Genomic DNA, 22332 nt, shown 5'->3' on the forward strand with positions numbered 1-22332 from the left:
CTTTGAAATTCATTGCCTTTGATGTAGATTGCTCTGCTAGTTTCTCCATTGTAGGGGACTCCTGGACTGTCGCTGAAGATGTTGATTGCTCCTGCTCTTCTCCCAATTCCTCGAATTCCGGAATTAATCCATATGGCGCCCTGACCGGTGATCTCATACGTAACGTAACGGATGGATTCACTAGTCGTCTATCAGCTATACTCACTTTTGCAATAATCACAACACAATTGTTATTATGTTCCGCAGCTCTAAACAACGATGTTTACTACTCGGCGTCTCAATTAAGAATGCTTAAAAATATACCATAGAGATTAATAAAAACAATATAAAACTGTAGTACCCTTTATTAATTTGAATAAAGTACCCATATAAATGAATGTTTTACCATAGAGATTATATTAGCCTAAAGCGTCGCAACTACAATCTTGTATCGCTGTCCCACGTGTTTTTCATCAGCTCATCCCATTACCATTACTCATATGCAAACAAAAGTTTATATGAGAAACCTATATTCCTAACACAATGCACTGTGAGGAAACTATATTAACACTATATTATCATCATATCCAGGAAAGTGTGGCGAATCATCTGATTGCCACCTGTGATGTTTTCAACCAGCTTAGTTTGTTTATTATTGTAACAGTTTTATCTTTCATATTTATCAATAGTTAAATTTGTCATTCAACATTAAAATCAATTCACCAATCATTTAGTTCCATTTAATCAATTTCAACATAGGAATCATCATTCAATTCCTATATTGGTTGGACACCTGAACTTGAAGAAGCATTTGAAACCTGCAAGAACTGCATTTCTTCAGCTTCTCTCCTTGTCCATCCCCGAATTGGCGCACCACTTGGTTTATTCACTGATGCTTCAACCATTCAGTTGGAGCATGCTTACGACAACAAGGCATATGGCAACCTCTTGCTTTCTTTTCATAAAAAATATCTTTGAAAGAAGGCGGTTGGCCTGCATACTATCTTGAGCTACTTGCGGTTTATGCAGCGGTGCAGCATTTTCGCCACCTCTTAGAAGGACACCCTTTCACCATCTACAACAGAACCGTGAAAAACTTCCACCGATTCAACTAAACCAACTATCATTCATCTCTGAGTTGTCAACAGATATAAAATGTCAAAGGCACCCAAACATTGTTGCTGATACTTTCACGTATTGAAGCTATTAATACAACCCTTGATTATGAGTTATTGGTCAAATCTCAAGAATTGATGAAGAACTTAAGAAACTAAGCCAGAGAATTCTTCTCTCTCATTGGAACGTGTACCCATTCCCGGATCACCACTTACTGTGCTCTGTGATGTATCTACAGGGAAACCCGACCGTTTCTTACACAACCTTTTAGACGACAATCTTTGACAGCCTCCATAACCTGAGTCATCCCGGACCCAATGCTTCACTCAAGTTAGTCAGCAACAGATTTGTTTGGCCAAACATGACAAGAACTGTCGAGATTGGGCTCGCGCTTGTACTGGTTGTCAACGATCAAAGATTACTCGACATGTTCATGCTCCTTGTGGAAATTTTGTGAGACCTACAAAAAAATTTTCTCATATCCACATCGATTTGATTGGCCCACTTCCTCCTGCACGATCTATCAAATATTGCTTAACGGTGACAGATCGTTTTACTCGATGGCCAGAAGTTTATCCACTATCTGACATAACTGCAGAGACAGTGTGTCATCACTTTTTGATTGCTGGATATCTCGTTTTGGTTTCCCAGAAACTGTGACTACAGATCGCGGGACACAATTCAATTCCAACCTCTTCAACACATTCGCCAGCTATTTGGGATTCGACTCAGAAGTACAAGTTGGCATCCTACATCAAACGGTATGATTGAACGATTCCATCGCCATCTAAAAGCCGCAATTATGGCTCATGCTAAGGCTGATTGGGTTGAAGCCTTATCACTATTTCTTCTTGGTAATCTGTTTTCAGGAAGATATCAAGGCTACTACATCCGAATTAGTATATGGAGAGACTCTTCGTTTGCCCTTTGAGCTGCTTTCTTCAAAACCACAAGACAATAGTAGTATGAAAGTATGGATACTAACGCTTTTTTTACGAGTTTTCCCCCTCCCCCCGCACCCATCCTATGTCGATGATTCTCTCTCTCACTTTCTCTAGGTGGAAGAAGAAGGGAGGAGAAGAAGAAGAAGAAGAAGAGAGAGAAGAAAGAGAGGAAGAAGATGACAACAATGATGCTCTCTCTCTCTCTCACCTTTCTCTAGTTATGCTCCATTTAATCTATAGATAGTCACGGTCTATTTCAATTAGTGTATTACTGACAGATTTAAGTGAAATGACCTTGGAAGTAGAAGATGGAGAGGAATGGAGAATGAGAATTCAATGACTCTAGTGCTGACAGATTAAAGTGAATCTATTTTGGATGTAGAAGAATGGAGAATGAAAAATCCAATGACTCTCCTGCTGACAGATTAAAGTGAATTGAGTTTGGAAGGAGAAAAAGGAGAAGGTTACTATCAAAAGTGAAACGAAAATCTCATCTTACTGACAGATTTAACTGAAACATCTTACTTCCAACTGTGAGATTTTTACTGTGGAGAAGAAGAGGAGAAATCCAAGACTCTCCTACTGACAGATTTAACTGAACATCTTACTTCTAACTGTGTGATTTTCAACCAAAGTGAATCGAGTTTGGAAGTAGAAGAAGGAGGGAATAGAGAATGAGAAATTCAATGGCTCTACTGCTGACAGATTAAAGTGAATCAAGTTTCTCAGATTTAACCGACTCATCTTTGTCTAACTCACAGATTTAAGTGAAACAATAATCACATTCAAAAAATTTATCATGCTATCATAGAGAAGTATAAGATCAGAGAAGAAGTAGTCGCTTTCAAAAAGAGGAAGAAGTAGAGGAAAGGAGAAGTGTGTCTAACTGTCAGATTTAAGTGAAACGATATAATAACAAGCATCCAAAGAGAGGAAGAGTATGAGAACAGAGAAGAAGAGGAAGAAGAAGTTGCTCTCAAAAAGAGGGAGAAGTAGAGAATGGAGAAGAAGAAGAAGAATAGGAAGAAGTAGAAAAAAGAAGTGTGTCTAACTGACAGATTTAAGTGAAACGATAATCACATTCCATCATGTACAATAGCTTCCAAAGAGAAGAATGAGAGGAAGAAGAAGTTATGAATGCAGTCCGCTATGCACTAAGAAATTCTACAAGTCAAGCTTGACAATGCTAATTGCTTCTCTAGATCACACACACACTATTTGCATGGTGAAATGAAACTTCCAGTGACAGGTTTTTCCTTAAGGGAATAACAGAACTGAGGCATGTATCTAACTGACAGCTTTAACTGAATCGTTATTCCTCTCTATGGACTTGTCATTACAGCAATGGTAAGTGGAAATCTAAAAACAACTCAAGTAATACTGACAATGAAGAGTGATTCTAAAATTTCAGTCAGCAAGCCTCGAGACATTCTTATCAAGTACACTACTCTCTCAAGTCTCCTTCTCACAACACCATTTGTATGGAGAAATGAAACTTCCAGTGGCAGGTTTTTCTGAAGGAATAACAGAACTGAGGCATGTATCTAACTGACAGATTTAACTGAATCGTTATTCCTCTCTATGGACTTGTCATTGCAGCAATGGTAAGTGGAAATTTCAAAACAACCCATGTAATACTGACAGAAAAGAATGATTCTGAAATCTCACTCTATGCAAACAGCCAAGCTTGGAAACCTCGAGTCATTCTTATCAAGTACACTACTCTCTCAAGTCTCCTTCTCACTTCATCTAATGGAAGAGATTCAATTCATCTTGTTTTATTCAATTTGATCTTACTATATGTACATTATTTGTGGTAAAGTTTTTAAAGGATCAGTCATAAGAAAAAACCATGAAGCTTCACACCTACTAATTTATACAATTTTCTGCATCACCAAAATTAAGAAAATGGAGCATCAGAGTTGAAGCAAAATTAGATGCAGTAAAGTTGCACTGATGTAAAGATGCAGTATATTAGTTGCAGCTAAATAAAGAAAGCAGCATACTACTTGATTGTAGAATGTAAACATACCCATATTTGAAGATAGCAATATAGTTGAAATTTTAATGATAGTACTTGAGCAAAGTGCACAATTGATAAAAGTGAATGTGCATAATTACATTGAAGTGAAACAAAAAATCAGCAGTTCTGTTGATACACATGTTTACTGAGATGCAGTAACAAGAAAGATTTTCATCTCAAGAGATGTTCAATCAAATAGGAGAAATGTAACTGCAAAAGTTCAAATAAAATCCGTATATAGACAGATTGTTAAATGTAGAGAAAATACAAATGATTGAAAATCACAGAGCAAGAAGCACAACAAGATCAATCATAATATTCTAGAGGGACATCAAGAAATAGTATAAGATCTCCATTCATGGAGAGTGAGCATGAGGAGAAAAGAATAATATTATAATTTTAGCAAGAAGCAAAGATGATGAATGAGAGAGCACAACAAGATCAATCATAATATTCTAGAGGGACATCAAGAAATAGTATAAGATCTCCATTCATGGAGAGTGAGCATGAGGAGAAAAGAATAATATTATAATTTTTTATTTTGATATGACAGTGAATGACTACTTATTTAGAGATAAGGCAGAACGAAGGAAGAGGAACTTTTTCTATCAAAGGAAAAATGAAAGCTATTGATTACAGTTTTATTTGAGTAATTATGCAAGTAGGTATTTAGATAAGTGTAAGAGACATGTAAAGACAACCTTGATGTATCCAAAAGATAGTACTTCAAAGTCAAATGAAATGAAAGTCGAATCATGATTCAGATTAAGTTGGTGAAAGCACAAGTGGCTATATATATTTATTGTTGAGAGAAGCAAAGCGATTATTTGATTCCTCTATCAGGCGAGATGCATATCTAGCTACAACTAGATGAGTAGAGTTTTTTTGAAAGCCACAGATACATTCGGGGAACAGCAACTAGCAGAATTTGAAAAAGAAATACAAATTTGAGAGAGAGAAACTTGAGTGTATTTCGATCATAGTGACTTGTGATCACAATCCCTTACACTGTCAAAGGAGATTTGTCTATCAAGAGGAATAATTTGTGTCAAATGCTATAAGGAACATAGATTTTCTATCAATTGAGTTTCTGTCACAAGCATGGAAAACCTTTTATGGAATACTGTAATAACACCACAATGCTGGAAAATTAAGATTACAATATGATGTAAGTAAGATACTCTTTGCTTCAAGCAATAGAATTTTTGGTACAAATTTTTTGTTGTTAGCATCCTTTGTTGAACAATAAATATGTCTAGGGATTTGGTTAGTTATGAGGAGGAGACTTCTATGTCTAGTTAGATGTACACTTTCAACATGAATTAGATTACAGTAAATGATCACTCTCCAGATTAGTATGAATAGCTTTTTCATCTCACTACTCTTAACCCACACACTCAAAGTTAGAGTGAAAAAACACTATAATTTCATTGGCTTTAGATGTTGTACAATATTCTCACTCACAGTGTTGGATAATTTCTTCATTTTGGAGGAGAAGGAAAGTGTGATATTTCATAGTTTGGAAACCACACACACTAACAAGAAAGACTTTGAGAAACCAAACATAGATTTATAAAATTAGAATCAAGCTGGGTGAAAAGATTCATGCATGAGGAAAGAGATACTGATGTAATAGTATCAGTCAAGTGACTTATTTAGAAAATAGCATTGCTAACACTTTGAACTCAAGTTTACACCTTTGACAGTAGTAAACTCATGAAAACAAATGCAAAAGCCTATAGTATAGTTATGACAAACAAACAGAAACTTTATTTTCTGTAATGAATTTCTAAAATTGAATTTTATAATATAGATACTATGCGATTCATCATCTTTGCTTCTTGCTGACATGGGTTAGAATCATTGTTGCAAAACAAATCCATATCAACGCCTACTGCGTTTTTCACGAGGTTAATAGATGAATTTCGAACATTCCACTGCTCTCACGGTTACATTATGTGTTAGAGCATAAAAAAACACACACACACACACACACACACACACAATTTCTCTTTGGATTATCAGAATCTGAATAATATAATTCTCAAAAAATGCAAAGCTTTCAGTCTTTGATGTTTGTAATCCCTCCTCCCCTTGATCCAAAAAACTTGTCACAAGCACTGTTATTGCGGTTTTGCTTACTTACCTCTAAGATGATGAACTTTTTTCTCAGCTGAGCGTATGCTTGTCTCTCTCTCTCTCTATATAAACTGCTGCGTTTGAATTCAGTGTATACTGTTACCTTCTTTAATTCTAAAAAACAGAATGAGAACACCAGGAGTAAATTTCTCTTCTTGTTTGTTTTAACGACAACTGTTATTTATTCTACACTTGTCGTTTTCACTCTATTTGTTATTATACGATTATTAGAATGAGCTAACAAATAATATTAGTTGAATGACATTATGGAAGAGGAACTTTGGATTATCAGAATCTGACTAATATAATTTTCAAAAAATGCAAAGCTTTCAGTCTTTGATGTTTGTAATCCCTCCTCCCCTTGATCCAAAAAACTTGTCACAAGCACTGTTATTGCGGTTTTGCTTACCTCTAAGATGATGAACTTTTTTCTCAGCTGAGCGTATGCTTGTCTCTCTCTCTCTCTCTATAAACTGCTGCGTTTGAATTCAGTGTATACTGTTACCTTCTTTAATTCTGAAAAACAGAATGAGAACACCAGGAGTAAATTTCTCTTCTTGTTTGTTTTAACAAAAACTGTTATTTATTCTACACTTGTCATTTTCACTCTATTTGTTATTATACGATTATTAGAATGAGCTAACAAATAATATTAGTTGAATGACATTATGGAATAATGAAAAGAGATATATAACCTATAGGAAAATTTCAATTCAAAAGGAAGAACCTGCGGATTACCGAATCTTGAATGATTTTGCGAGCTTTTGCTTCTTCCTTTATCAGAAATATTAGGAAAACTACACATTTATGTTGACTCAGTGCATGTGCAATCTGTGCATAAATTCATCCTTGAATATGCAAGTATATTATCTGAAAGATTACAGAAGTCTTGTCATGATGCATAACAAATAGAGAGAAAACTTTTCTGTGTAGATTACTAATATTACTAGTGGGAGTCTATGTTATTCTTACTCACAGCATATGCTCCAAAATCCACTCAACTTAAAAAAGAGATCTAACACTGAGTTGTTTTTCATCATGATTTCATGATCTGATAACATGAGAAGCAATCAGCAGAATTAGAGTGGAGGATAAGGAGGAGGAGGAAGAGGAGGCGGAGGAGGATGACACAGCAAATCAAGGTTAGTGTTAGTTATTTGATGAAACTATTTGATAAATTATACTAATAGATCTGTTCACATTACAAGAGTTGGAAACTACTGATTCAGTTAATAGTTATGCACATTACTTGCATATTAACTTGTTGAATCACTGTTTGATTCTGTAATATGAAAGCAAGAAATAATAATACTCACTTTAAGATTCTGTTGATAATCCCGATGTGGTGAAGCTTTATTACTCTATTTGTTATTGCTAACTATATCGAAAATTTAATATTCTTTGCAATCAGATCAAATGAAATTGAAATCTAGAGATATATGACCATATTTGACTCCATGTACTGGTAAAACACAACAAGAAACTCTCTCTCTCTCATATGCAAGTGTAGTGAGAGACAACCTTGGAAGATATGCTCCAATTATCCTCTCGGTCGAAGATTAGCACATTCTACTTCAGACAGCTTCCAAGGACAACATCAGCATCATGAATCTCTAAGATATAAGAACCAATTCAACTTATACTGACAGATAAAGTGAATCAATCACTGACTCATGGGAGAGAAGCAATCCCAGACTAGTATACATAAAAACTCTTTTGTAGATGTGCTAAAACCCCATTACTCTTTAAATTTCTTGTTCTAGAGAATCTTTCAGATAATATACTTGCATATTCAAGGATGAATTTATGCACAGATTGCACATGCACTGAGTCAACATAAATGTGTAGTTTTCCTAATATTTCTGATAAAGGAAGAAGCAAAAGCTCGCAAAATCATTCAAGATTCGGTAATCCGCAAGTTCTTCCTTTTGAATTGAAATTTTCCTATAGGTTAAAATTTCTCTTTTCATTATTCCATAATGTCATTCAACTAATATTATTTGTTAGCTCATTCTAATAATCGTATAATAACAAATAGAGTGAAAATGACAAGTGTAGAATAAATAACAGTTTTTGTTAAAACAAACAAGAAGAGAAATTTACTCCTGGTGTTCTCATTCTGTTTTTCAGAATTAAAGAAGGTAACAGTATACACTGAATTCAAACGCAGCAGTTTATAGAGAGAGAGAGAGAGACAAGCATACGCTCAGCTGAGAAAAAAGTTTATCATCTTAGAGGTAAGCAAAACCGCAATAACAGTGCTTGTGACAAGTTTTTTGGATCAAGGGGAGGAGGGATTACAAACATCAAAGACTGAAAGCTTTGCATTTTTTGAAAATGATATTAGTCAGATTCTGATAATCCAAAGTTCCTCTTCCATAATGTCATTCAACTAATATTATTTGTTAGCTCATTCTAATAATCGTATAATAACAAATAGAGTGAAAATGACAAGTGTAGAATAAATAACAGTTTTTGTTAAAACAAACAAGAAGAGAAATTTACTCCTGGTGTTCTCATTCTGTTTTTCAGAATTAAAGAAGGTAACAGTATACACTGAATTCAAACGCAGCAGTTTATAGAGAGAGAGAGAGAGACAAGCATACGCTCAGCTGAGAAAAAAGTTTATCATCTTAGAGGTAAGCAAAACCGCAATAACAGTGCTTGTGACAAGTTTTTTGGATCAAGGGGAGGAGGGATTACAAACATCAAAGACTGAAAGCTTTGCATTTTTTGAAAATGATATTAGTCAGATTCTGATAATCCAAAGTTCCTCTTCCATAATGTCATTCAACTAATATTATTTGTTAGCTCATTCTAATAATCGTATAATAACAAATAGAGTGAAAACGACAAGTGTAGAATAAATAACAGTTGTCGTTAAAACAAACAAGAAGAGAAATTTACTCCTGGTGTTCTCATTCTGTTTTTTAGAATTAAAGAAGGTAACAGTATACACTGAATTCAAACGCAGCAGTTTATATATAGAGAGAGAGAGAGACAAGCATACGCTCAGCTGAGAAAAAAGTTCATCATCTTAGAGGTAAGTAAGCAAAACCGCAATAACAGTGCTTGTGACAAGTTTTTTGGATCAAGGGGAGGAGGGATTACAAACATCAAAGACTGAAAGCTTTGCATTTTTTGAGAATTATATTATTCAGATTCTGATAATCCAAAGAGAAATTGTGTGTGTGTGTGTGTGTGTGTGTGTGTGTGTGTGTGTGTGTGTGTGTTTTTATGCTCTAACACATAATGTAACCGTGAGAGCAGTGGAATGTTCGAAATTCATCTATTAACCTCGTGAAAAACGCAGTAGGCGTTGATATGGATTTGTTTTGCAACAATGATTCTAACCCATGTCAGCAAGAAGCAAAGATGATGAATCGCATAGTATCTATATTATAAAATTCAATTTTAGAAATTCATTACAGAAAATAAAGTTTCTGTTTGTTTGTCATAACTATACTATAGGCTTTTGCATTTGTTTTCATGAGTTTACTACTGTCAAAGGTGTAAACTTGAGTTCAAAGTGTTAGCAATGCTATTTTCTAAATAAGTCACTTGACTGATACTATTACATCAGTATCTCTTTCCTCATGCATGAATCTTTTCACCCAGCTTGATTCTAATTTTATAAATCTATGTTTGGTTTCTCAAAGTCTTCTTGTTAGTGTGTGTGGTTTCCAAACTATGAAATATCACACTTTCCTTCTCCTCCAAAATGAAGAAATTATCCAACACTGTGAGTGAGAATATTGTACAACATCTAAAGCCAATGAAATTATAGTGTTTTTTCACTCTAACTTTGAGTGTGTGGGTTAAGAGTAGTGAGATGAAAAAGCTATTCATACTAATCTGGAGAGTGATCATTTACTGTAATCTAATTCATGTTGAAAGTGTACATCTAACTAGACATAGAAGTCTCCTCCTCATAACTAACCAAATCCCTAGACATATTTATTGTTCAACAAAGGATGCTAACAACAAAAAATTTGTACCAAAAATATTCTATTGCTTGAAGCAAAGAGTATCTTACTTACATCATATTGTAATCTTAATTTTCCAGCATTGTGGTGTTATTACAGTATTCCATAAAAGGTTTTCCATGCTTGTGACAGAAACTCAATTGATAGAAAATCTATGTTCCTTATAGCATTTGACACAAATTATTCCTCTTGATAGACAAATCTCCTTTGACAGTGTAAGGGATTGTGATCACAAGTCACTATGATCGAAATACACTCAAGTTTCTCTCTCTCAAATTTGTATTTCTTTTTCAAATTCTGCTAGTTGCTGTTCCCCGAATGTATCTGTGGCTTTCAAAAAAACTCTACTCATCTAGTTGTAGCTAGATATGCATCTCGCCTGATAGAGGAATCAAATAATCGCTTTGCTTCTCTCAACAATATAATATATATAGCCACTTGTGCTTTCACCAACTTAATCTGAATCATGATTCGACTTTCATTTCATTTGACTTTGAAGTACTATCTTTTGGATACATCAAGGTTGTCTTTACATGTCTCTTACACTTATCTAAATACCTACTTGCATAATTACTCAAATAAAACTGTAATCAATAGCTTTCATTTTTCCTTTGATAGAAAAAGTTCCTCTTCCTTCGTTCTGCCTTATCTCTAAATAAGTAGTCATTCACTGTCATATCAAAATAAAAAATTATAATATTATTCTTTTCTCCTCATGCTCACTCTCCATGAATGGAGATCTTATACTATTTCTTGATGTCCCTCTAGAATATTATGATTGATCTTGTTGTGCTCTCTCATTCATCATCTTTGCTTCTTGCTAAAATTATAATATTATTCTTTTCTCCTCATGCTCACTCTCCATGAATGGAGATCTTATACTATTTCTTGATGTCCCTCTAGAATATTATGATTGATCTTGTTGTGCTTCTTGCTCTGTGATTTTCAATCATTTGTATTTTCTCTACATTTAACAATCTGTCTATATACGGATTTTATTTGAACTTTTGCAGTTACATTTCTCCTATTTGATTGAACATCTCTTGAGATGAAAATCTTTCTTGTTACTGCATCTCAGTAAACATGTGTATCAACAGAACTGCTGATTTTTTGTTTCACTTCAATGTAATTATGCACATTCACTTTTATCAATTGTGCACTTTGCTCAAGTACTATCATTAAAATTTCAACTATATTGCTATCTTCAAATATGGGTATGTTTACATTCTACAATCAAGTAGTATGCTGCTTTCTTTATTTAGCTGCAACTAATATACTGCATCTTTACATCAGTGCAACTTTACTGCATCTAATTTTGCTTCAACTCTGATGCTCCATTTTCTTAATTTTGGTGATGCAGAAAATTGTATAAATTAGTAGGTGTGAAGCTTCATGGTTTTTTCTTATGACTGATCCTTTAAAAACTTTACCACAAATAATGTACATATAGTAAGATCAAATTGAATAAAACAAGATGAATTGAATCTCTTCCATTAGATGAAGTGAGAAGGAGACTTGAGAGAGTAGTGTACTTGATAAGAATGACTCGAGGTTTCCAAGCTTGGCTGTTTGCATAGAGTGAGATTTCAGAATCATTCTTTTCTGTCAGTATTACATGGGTTGTTTTGAAATTTCCACTTACCATTGCTGCAATGACAAGTCCATAGAGAGGAATAACAATTCAGTTATATCTGTCAGTTAGATACATGCCTCAGTTCTGTTATTTCCTTCAGAAAAACCTGCCACTGGAAGTTTCATTTCTCCATACAAATGGTGTTGTGAGAAGGAGACTTGAGAGAGTAGTGTACTTGATAAGATTGTCTCGAGGCTTGCTGACTGAAATTTTAGAATCACTCTTCATTGTCAGTATTACTTGAGTTGTTTTTAGATTTCCACTTACCATTGCTGTAATGACAAGTCCATAGAGAGGAATAACGATTCAGTTAAATCTGTCAGTTAGATACATGCCTCAGTTCTGTTATTCCCTTAAGGAAAAACCTGTCACTGGAAGTTTCATTTCACCATGCAAATAGTGTGTGTGTGATCTAGAGAAGCAATTAGCATTGTCAAGCTTGACTTGTAGAATTTCTTAGTGCATAGCGGACTGCATTCATAACTTCTTCTTCCTCTCATTCTTCTCTTTGGAAGCTATTGTACATGATGGAATGTGATTATCGTTTCACTTAAATCTGTCAGTTAGACACACTTCTTTTTTCTACTTCTTCCTATTCTTCTTCTTCTTCTCCGTTCCTCTACTTCTCCCTCTTTTTGAGAGCAACTTCTTCTTCCTCTTCTTCTCTGTTCTCATACTTCTTCCTCTCTTTGGATGCTTGTTATTATATCGTTTCACTTAAATCTGACAGTTAGACACACTTCTCCTTTCCTCTACTTCTTCCTCTTTTTGAAAGCGACTACTTCTTCTCTGATCTTATACTTCTCTATGATAGCATGATAAATTTTTTGAATGTGATTATTGTTTCACTTAAATCTGTGAGTTAGACAAAGATGAGTCGGTTAAATCTGAGAAACTTGATTCACTTTAATCTGTCAGCAGTAGAGCCATTGAATTTCTCATTCTCTATTCCTCTCCTTCTTCTACTTCCAAACTCGATTCACTTTGGTTGAGAATCACACAGTTAGAAGTAAGATGTTTCAGTTAAATCTGTCAGTAGGAGAGTCTTGGATTTCTCATTCTTCTTCTCCACAGTAAAAATCTCACAGTTGGAAGTAAGATGTTTCAGTTAAATCTGTCAGTAAGATGAGATTTTCGTTTCACTTGTTGATAGTAACCTTTCTCTCCTTTTTCTCCTTCCAAACTCAATTCACTTTAATCTGTCAGCAGGAGAGTCATTGGATTTTTCATTCTCCATTCTTCTACATCCAAAATAGATTCACTTTAATCTGTCAGCACTAGAGTCATTGAATTTCTCATTCTCCATTCCTCTCCATCTTCTACTTCCAAGGTCATTTCACTTAAATCTGTCAGTAATACACTAATTGAAATAGACCGTGACTATCTATAGATTAAATGGAGCATAACTAGAGAAAGTGAGAGAGAGAGAGCATCATTGTTATCATCTTCTTCTTCTTCCTCTCCTACTCCTTCTTCTTCCTCCTCTCCTTCTTCTTCCACCTAGAGAAAGTGAGAGAGAGAGAGAGAGCATCATTGTTATCATCTTCTTCTTCTTCCTCTTCTTCTTCTTCTTCCTCCTCTCTTCATCTTCTTTTTCTTCCTCCTCTCCTTCTTCTTCTTCCTTCTCTCCTTCTTCTTCTTCTTCCACCTAGAGAAAGTGAGAGAGAGAGAGAGAGAGAGAGCATCATCGTTATCATCTTCTTCTTCCTCTTCTTCTTCTCCTTCATCTTCCACCTCTCCTTCTTCTAGAGAGAGAGGGAGACCTTCTTCTCCTTCTAAGGAGCGGGGGAGGGGGCGGGAGAGGTGGGGGGTACATAGGATGGGTGCGGGGGAGGGGGGGGGAACTCGTAAAAAAAGTGTTAGTATCCGTACTTTCATACTACTGACAATAATCTTGACATCTCGGACAGTTTTATTTCAAGCTTGAGAGAATTCATGTCGCATTTACAGCAACAAGACATGGTCAACCAGGCGTCTTTGTGTTTAAGGAACTGTCCACATGTAGCCAAGTCTTTTTGCGAGAAGGACCAAGAATCTTAATGGCACTTCAGTCACCTTACACTGGACCCCATGAGGTGGTGGACAGAGACGATAAAACCTTCACATTAGGATTAATGGTAAAACCACTAAGGTTTCCATTGACCGGGTGAAGCCAGCATACATCCTTCAAGACGACTCACCTCAGCCTTCCCACCCTGTTCCAGGAAAAAAAGTGAGCTTCAAGATTTCGGATGGCCAAATCGTCTGCCTCGGGGTTAAATGTGGCTAATCATCTGATTGCCACCTGTGATGTTTTCAACTAGCATAGTTTGTTTATTACTTGTAACAGTTTTATCTTTCATATTTATCAATAGTTCAATTTGTCATTCAACATTAAAATCAATTCACCATTCATTTAGTTCCATTTAATCAATTTCAACATAGGAATCATCAATTCAAATTCCCATAAAAGCTAACAAAAAGACTTACTTATTAACTAAATCTTGCAGTTTTTGGATAGGTTCAGGATCAGTGCCTTTCTCAGCAGATAGAACATCTTGACTGTTATATACTCGGATTATCCTATCAGCAGTGTTCACCAAGAAGCATCTGAAAAATTGATTATGACTAAGTAATTTATTTCCACATTTACTGGTAAATTGTTAAATAAAACAATAAAATCGGGGAAATAACAGTCAAGCTACTCCAAAAATTAATTGTAACAGAAACAATTAATAGTATTGTTGGGAAAATAACATTTTCTCCATGTAGATACTGTTTAGATATGTCCACTAACTTTCTTATCATCAATAAATAATATAATTATATAGTGAGGAATACTTTGTAATTTCTTTCAAGTAAAAACGAAAATTATATTCAATATTTATAGATACTATTTACTATTATTTTATAATACAGTATTTTCAATATGCGGATTGCCTTACTATTGAAACTACCCATATGGGCCCAGTCTAAAATTCCATCTCGTTTTGCGGCTACATAAAGAACTTTTTACTTTTAGGAACATCATATGTTTTTATAGTGAATAGCTTATTACTTATAAAGAAAATCTTGTGTTTTCATGATGAAATAATATTCCTCAACCCTCAATCATCTGTTACTAGATAATCTACCATTTTATGATTCACTTTCAAAATTTCAGTTTCACATGAATTAGTCAGCATATAAAAAGCATCAGTTTCATACCTTTTCGAAATTGTGAAAATTTTTGTCAGTTTCCACTAGTGATAACCGGTTATTCTTATTAACAAAAATTAACAGAATATTATACAAAATAACAGATTACTGCGACAGATAATTTCAAAAAAATTACTAGTGGCAGGAAGAGATTTCGACATGACAATGTAAAAAGACAGGTGACTTTTGCTAGAAAAACAGAAAAAGTAGTAATTCTGTTGAAATTGACCAGTGAAAATGTAACTAGCAAATTTTATGAACCGGGCCCCAGGTCATTGTTTTTTTGGAATGTACTTTCTAGCAAACTAGATTTTATAACTTTGAACTCAATGATCAAGGGATAACTTACTCTCCTCTCCGAGCAAATTCAATGCTCTTCACAGCAGATGCACTGGCTGTTATCCTGAAAGATGCCTTCACCTCTAAATCTGGCATCGATAGTATAAGAATCTTCCCTTTAGAATTACCAGTATATACATAGGTACCTCTTCGGTCGAAAGAAGCAACAATAGACAAGTCATTCTGTCAAATAAAAATGAAATAGAAAAAATTAATAAAATTAGTCAAAATATTAAATTGAATTTATTGCCAAAATTACAAATACATATTTGTACAATATTAATTACAAGAGTATACAATACAAATAGACATTGATTTTAACTTGAGTACAACAATATATCAATGTAATATTCGGCACTGCCAACATAAGAAACCTTGTGTGTTGGCAGTGAGGTGCAATTCACTTATTCTGCGTCAAGTACTTTATATACAATTCAAATTTTATAATGTTAAAGAAAGTATTACAGTAATTTACAAAAATCGCAAAAGCTTGGAAAAAACAAAACTTAAGAATACTACATATTATATGATAAAGTGATATCCAATTAATTATTGTGACGTCTTGAGGCCATCATGACAGTTAATCTTTCAAAAAGAGAAAATAAATACAATAAAACTAAACTCCTGCAAGATGACTTGGGACAATTACATACCTGGTTTAAATGAAACGAATATGAATTTGTTTGCAAGCACACTATGAATTAATATTAAATAAAAACAGCTGAAAATGGAATTACTTTGCATAATGTAAATAAAAACATATAATATTAAATAAAAACAGCTGATAATGGAATTACTTTGCACAAAAAATAGTGTAGGCCTAATGCCCGGTTTCTAGGGTAGGCCTACTCATCAAGTTGTTCATTAGCTAATGGATTTTCAAAAACAATGATCTATTAAATTTCATGTTAGTCTCTAGAACACTATTCAAATTTAAAATTATTTAGAAGGGAATTATTAGTAGAGAACTTCTTCTTATGAGCTATATAAATAAAAGTATGATCTGCTGTTTAAATTAGATTCTCACTATTTAATCCAGCATTGAATATTTAAAATACCTCTGTCGGCTCTGTAGTTTGATGAAACTATTTTAATATCCATTACGGTGAAATAATGTTCTGATAAATAACTATACAGGGTATGAATTTGAAAAAAAATCGGTCAAGTCATTTTTGAGAAAATCGTAAAAGAAATTTAACAAAATTCATTTTTCTCAAGAGTATTACGGAGCTCCAGCAATTTTCCCAGAAATGAGACCCATGTCAGTTGATAGGGCATATAAATAGCTTTCTAGGGTATAAATTTAAAGAAAATCGCTAGAGCCGTTTTTGAGAAAACCGTGAAAATCATGGTTTTTTAGCCATTATCCGCCATTTTGAATTGAATTCCTTATTGTCGGATCCTCATGGTATAAGGACCTTAAGTTTAAAATTTCAAGTTAATCGGTTAATTAGGAATGGAGTTATCGTGTTCACAGACACACACACAGACCAACACCCAAAAATCATGTTTTTGGACTCAGGGGACCCTGAAACGTATAGAAAACATGAAATTAGGGTACCTTAAATTTTTTTGGAAAGCAATACTTTCCTTACCTATGGTAATAGGGCAAGGAAAGTAAAAAACTAGTTTCCGATAATTAATATTACTTTTGACTGTGAAACAAATGATCAAAACCAATATAAAAAATTATCCTACAAGTGCACTATCATTCAACTATAGTGAGGTCCACGTTATGATGGCAGTGAATAGAGATAGAAGAATAGCCTTGCCTCTTCTCTGCCTTAATTAATATATATTTCTACATGCCAAAAGCAGATTTGGCATCGTTGCGGAACTAGAGAAGGATAGTACTACCTGCTTTGTCGAATTATAGACAAGGATAGCAACATCAAAGTTAATCAAATACTGTCATTATAACGTGAACCTCACTATAGTATTACCTGTTTTTAGTCTCTCTCACTACCGTACTGTGTACAAAGTAAATAGAGTAGCACGAAGAAGGATTATTGGTTTGGCTAATAATAATGACTAAATTGAAATATATCGTTTTGTTGTGCATTCGTATAAAAAATATAGATTTTAACCAACTAGTTTTCAAGCAAACTATACACAAAATGAAATATGAAATAACACGAGGAACTGGGATGACTGAGTGAAAACATAGGATGAAAGGTTTGTATGATTTTCACGCACCTCATCATCCAAAGGCACAACTTTATGATGTCCATCTGTTTCCACAATTACAGCTGCATGTTTCATGGGACAAACCAGAAATTTTGACGTATTTCTTGGATGGAATTGAACCTGAAAAATTTATTGTCAGTCATAACGTAATTCGAAATAGTTAGTTTAGCAAGTGCGCAAAGTGACACTTTTGCTGCATCGAAATAGTTATTTGTGCAACTAGTGCGCAAAGTGACAGTTTGCTGCACCGAAAGAAACGGAATGGTTTCTTGAGTGCAGCAGAGGAACTTTGCGCACGTATTTCACATTAAATTTTTCCTAAAGTTACCATTGAATATGAAAAGTGGGTAATTATGGGTAAAATTGCCTGAAATGCATGAAATGTTTTTCTGTGTATTTTTATTAATAAAAACCTTAATTTATTGTCAAATTGAATAATGTAGTAGTAAATGAATGAAGGCTGTGTGCTGAATGTCGCATCTGTCATCCAATGTTGTCCACGATGTCCTTAATATTATTATAACGTGCACCACAGTCACAGTTACCAACTTAATTTTGATTTTCCTGCACTGGTGCTCCATATAACCTACTAATTATTTTGTTTGTCATGCTGCAAATCTGGAGTACGCAAAGTACTCACTTTGCGCACTAGTGCGGAAAAGTGATTCTTTGTGGCCTGCAATCAGTGCAGAAATGGTCACTTTTCAGGGTATGTGTAGGAAAAAGACATTTACGCACGAGCCATAGTCGATTGCAGAATAGCTTCTTGAGTGCATCAAAGGAACTTTGCGCATGTATTACACCTAAAATTTTTCCCAAAGTCACCATGGAATGTGAAATGTGATTAATTAGGGGTGAAAATGTACTATAGTTCATCAAATGTCTGTTTGTGTAATTTCGTAGTATTTTTTTGCTGATTATAAAGGTTGCAATCATTCCACACAAAAATGGTCAGAAGTTGGAGTAAATGACAATAGTTGTGATATTTAAAAGTTATCTCAAACTTAATTATTTTGATATCTCATCTACAGGAAAAGTCACCATTTTCAATGTGGAGTGTGAGTAATGTCGAAAAGGCCTACAATATTTCATTCAGAGTTTCATTCATAAGCTTATTCATAAACAAAAACAGAATGCTTATTTATTAATTTTCAATATTCAATATAATTTTAAACCTAATTCAAATTGAAAAAATATATATTTCAAAATGAATTCATTTAATTCAAAAAATTAATTAATAATTTATATAATATATATAATTCAATATTTTCATTAACTATTATAACTATATATAATTATTTATTTGTAAAAAGCTTTATAAAGCCAATTTATTTGTCATTTTAATGTTAATTAGCTTATTAGTTAATCAATTTTAAATATTTATTTTTTTCAATATTACATGGATAATGTTCATAGAAGTTGAAAAGGACAAAAAAAGAAAAAAAAGGACTGTGACTGAGATTTGAACTCCTCAACCACCTCAACCTTTCATATGAGAGGCTGATATGCTGTCCTCTGTGTCACAGAGACTTCACAATGATGAGCGTATTTAATTCGGCCTATAAACTGTTCAACCACAACCAGTGGTTTTCACTGTTGCCAACTTATTTTCTTATTCCCGCACTGAACCATCATGAAGCGTACCAACTATTTTGTGTTATTATGTTGCATATCGGAGTGCGGCAAAGTATTTTCCCGCACTAGTGTGGGAATTAGTTATTTTCCTACAGTTACCTTGAAAAGTGACCATTCCTGCACTGATTACAGAATGCAAAGAATCACTTTTCCGCTCTAGTGCACAAAGTATTACTTTGCATACTTTTAATACTTTGTGTATTATCTTGCAGCCATCCCAATCAGCTGTTGACATTGTTGGTGTGTATTTTGAATGCGAATTTGTTCTATCTATATTTTTTCTGATTTTCAAATAAATAAAAATGAGAACTCATTAAATTATACATTTTGAATATTTTTTTCATTCATAAATTGATTGATTGATTGAAAAATTATTTAGAAATTAAGATTTACTCAAAATTATTCAAATTTTCAAATTAATTGGTTCAATTTAATTTTTAATTTGAATAAATTATCGATTATTAATTTTCAATTTGATTATAAGTTTAAAATAAATTAAAGTTGTTATTAATAACAAAATTACACAGACCATCAAAATTACACAATCCATTTGATGGATTTCAGCCATCATTTCACCCATAATCAACCACTTCTCACATTCAATGGTAACTGTAGGAAAAATTTAATGTGAAATACGTGCGCAAAGTTCCTGTGCTGCACTCAAGAAACCATTCTGCCCTCGCCTACGGCTCGTGCGTAAACGTTTCTTTTAGTGCAGCAAACTGTCACTTTGCGCACTAGTTGTACAAATAACTATTGTGCAACTAGTGCGCAAAGTGACAGTTTGCTGCACCGAAAGAAACGTTTATGCCCGAGCTGTAGGCTAGGGCGGAATGGCTTCTTGAGTGCAGCAGAGGAACTTTGCGCACGTATTTCACATTTAATTTTTCCTACAGTTACCATTGAATATGAGAAGTGGTTGATTGAATGATTATGGGTAAAATGATGGCTGAAATCCATCAAATGTTTGTGTGTGTGTGATGCTGTTATTAATAGCAACCTTAATACATTTAAAAATTAATAATCCAATTGAAGTTGAAAATTCTCAGCCAAAGTTCTCATTTTTATTCATTCAAGAATCAGAAAAAATACAGATGGAACAAAAACTTCACATTCAAAATACTTGCCAACAGCTTGTTGGCTGAACCGAGCTGCAAGATGGCTGAACCGACAAGCGCGCGACCTAGCGGGAAGAATCGTACTTAAGTTTGTTTCATCCAGCTAAAAATTACTGAAACACGATTCAGAAATTTAGACTTTTGCTCAAATTAAAGAGAAAAATGCTCATAGTAAACTGAAAAATATTTATAAAAGTAACATAGACAACAGAGAATATTTATTGTAGTATTGTTATGTTTTTTATCATTTTTATTTATATGAATATCGAATGGTAATCATTTAACCTCAAAATTCGAATTTTATAATGTATATTTGCTACTTCTCTCATTTATTGCAGTTGAAATAATAAATATCAATATAGAAAAGAGCTATTATTTATTATTAAATGATGAGAATTCGTAAATGATGATTATTTAATTATGATTTAGATGAACATTATTCTTGTTTTGGATTTCTAGATTGGGATTTTATCATAAATGTAGGGTAGCCATTGAAATGATTCTTATCTAAATCTAACCACAGTCATTTTTACCAACTTAATTTTTGTTTTCGTGCACTAATCCTCCATATAACCCACCAACTATTTTGTGTTGCCATGTTGCAAATCTGGAGTGCAGAAAAATTTTTCCCCGCACTAGAGCGGAAAAGTGAATCTTTGCGTTCTGTAATCAGTGCAGGAATCGTCACTTTTCAAGGTAAATGTAGGAAAAAGATATTTTGCATACTATAATAATTGGTGAAGAAATGAGCACTTTGAAAAAAATTGAAAATTGAATATTAGTGAAATTTCATTACAAATAAAACTTCATGATAAATTAATATTCAAAATTCGAAGTAAATTGTTACACTGATCTTAGAATTTCATCAGCACGAGTAGATAAAGAAAACACTGGTAATGTAGAGAGCAATAGAGTTCGGTAGAAGTTTTACTTCAGCTATATTCATAGCAAGTGTTGAAAAATGGAGCTGCTGTTAAAAAAAGTAACAAGTAAAACCTATTTTCTAGCTAAGAGATCAAACAAAGTTTACGAGTACTGTTGAGAATTATTATTTCATCATTTCAATAGAAAGTAAGGCGGAAAAGGACGTGCCACACGATTTTGTCTTACAAAGTATAACGTAAGAATTGAGACAGATATTTTAGGAAATTAGAAAAGAGGACATGCCACATATAGAATCAAGCAAATTAGGAAATAACTGCTAAGTGAGGAATGAAATCATGTAAGATCTTCCAAAGAAGATGACTTGCCTGTAGGACTGGCGATGGAAATCTATATTTCAGTTCACAGTCACTACTCATAACATCCCAAACGCACACAGTATTGTCAGTTGATGCACTGAGCAGTTTGTGCCCGGTTCTCGACCAACTAAAAAAACCATTTGATTATTGTAACATCATACTTATACTAGATGATATTCCTATGTATTTTCTGTGTAACTGATTGAGAATGAATTTGATTTGAATTGATATATGGCTAGAAGCAATAATATGAAACTTCCTACAAACGTGAAAGTTGAAGTTGTTAGAATTAAAACTCAACCTCGAGAAAGTGAGAGATGAGTGATGAAGTGAATGGAGTTAGAATAAAACTAAATGTATATCAAATCTCTAGCCGGCTTCATTGAACATCAATGATACTCAAGCGTCAAACAGTACTTTTCTCAAAACGGCTCAAGGCAAATACTAAACATTTGTCACAATAGCTTTATAATCAATAAAATAAGAAATTATAAGTGCTGAAACTTCTGAATTTTACAATTTTGAAACTAAATGTATCAGAGAACAATTACGTTCATCAACAAAAAAATGGTTACATATCACTTATTACTAGGACTACCTTTGCGATGGTTCACCTATAATGGAAGAATTGATTTATCACTACAATGGAAATTTAAGGTTATGAATTTAACAATTTCTTTTTTGGACTTTGGTAAATAAGCACCTCTATTTTATTTGAGGGCTGATAAGAGGTGACCAGCAAATACTTTTAATAAACATAAAATAGGTCTGGAAAAATATTAAAAGCATTGCCAATGCTTACATGGGTTCATTGT

General features: G+C 33.7%; 1 protein-coding gene and 3 long non-coding RNA genes across 4 annotated transcripts in view; 2 read left to right on the forward strand and 2 right to left on the reverse strand.

Annotated features, from left to right (window-relative positions):
• Positions 1–8367, forward strand: part of LOC120354453 — a 10137-nt gene extending 1770 nt beyond the window's left edge. The window contains exon 3 of the long non-coding RNA XR_005573040.1: positions 8332–8367. This is a non-coding gene — a long non-coding RNA (uncharacterized LOC120354453). The remainder of the gene's footprint in view (positions 1–8331) is intronic.
• The window catches only part of LOC111047778 (retinoblastoma-binding protein 5 homolog), a 58122-nt gene that overhangs the window by 28816 nt on the left and 6974 nt on the right, over positions 1–22332 (reverse strand). The window contains exons 4-7 of the mRNA XM_022333613.2: positions 21527–21644; positions 17533–17643; positions 15347–15519; positions 14290–14409 (exon numbers count right to left, since the gene is read on the reverse strand). Of these exons, the coding sequence (XP_022189305.1) occupies positions 14290–14409; positions 15347–15519; positions 17533–17643; positions 21527–21644 (522 nt within the window). The remainder of the gene's footprint in view (positions 1–14289; positions 14410–15346; positions 15520–17532; positions 17644–21526; positions 21645–22332) is intronic.
• LOC120354451 lies at positions 6000–7793 on the reverse strand. The gene is made up of 3 exons (XR_005573038.1): positions 7518–7793; positions 6611–6717; positions 6000–6315 (listed from the first exon to the last, which is right to left on the reverse strand). It is a non-coding gene; the product is annotated as an uncharacterized LOC120354451 (long non-coding RNA).
• Positions 8729–14262, forward strand: LOC120354450. Its single transcript, XR_005573037.1, has 3 exons — positions 8729–8840; positions 9136–9244; positions 13809–14262. It is a non-coding gene; the product is annotated as an uncharacterized LOC120354450 (long non-coding RNA).

Source organism: Nilaparvata lugens, chromosome X (genome assembly GCF_014356525.2).
Source record: "Nilaparvata lugens isolate BPH chromosome X, ASM1435652v1, whole genome shotgun sequence".
In the NCBI taxonomy this organism is placed as follows: domain Eukaryota; kingdom Metazoa; phylum Arthropoda; class Insecta; order Hemiptera; family Delphacidae; genus Nilaparvata; species Nilaparvata lugens.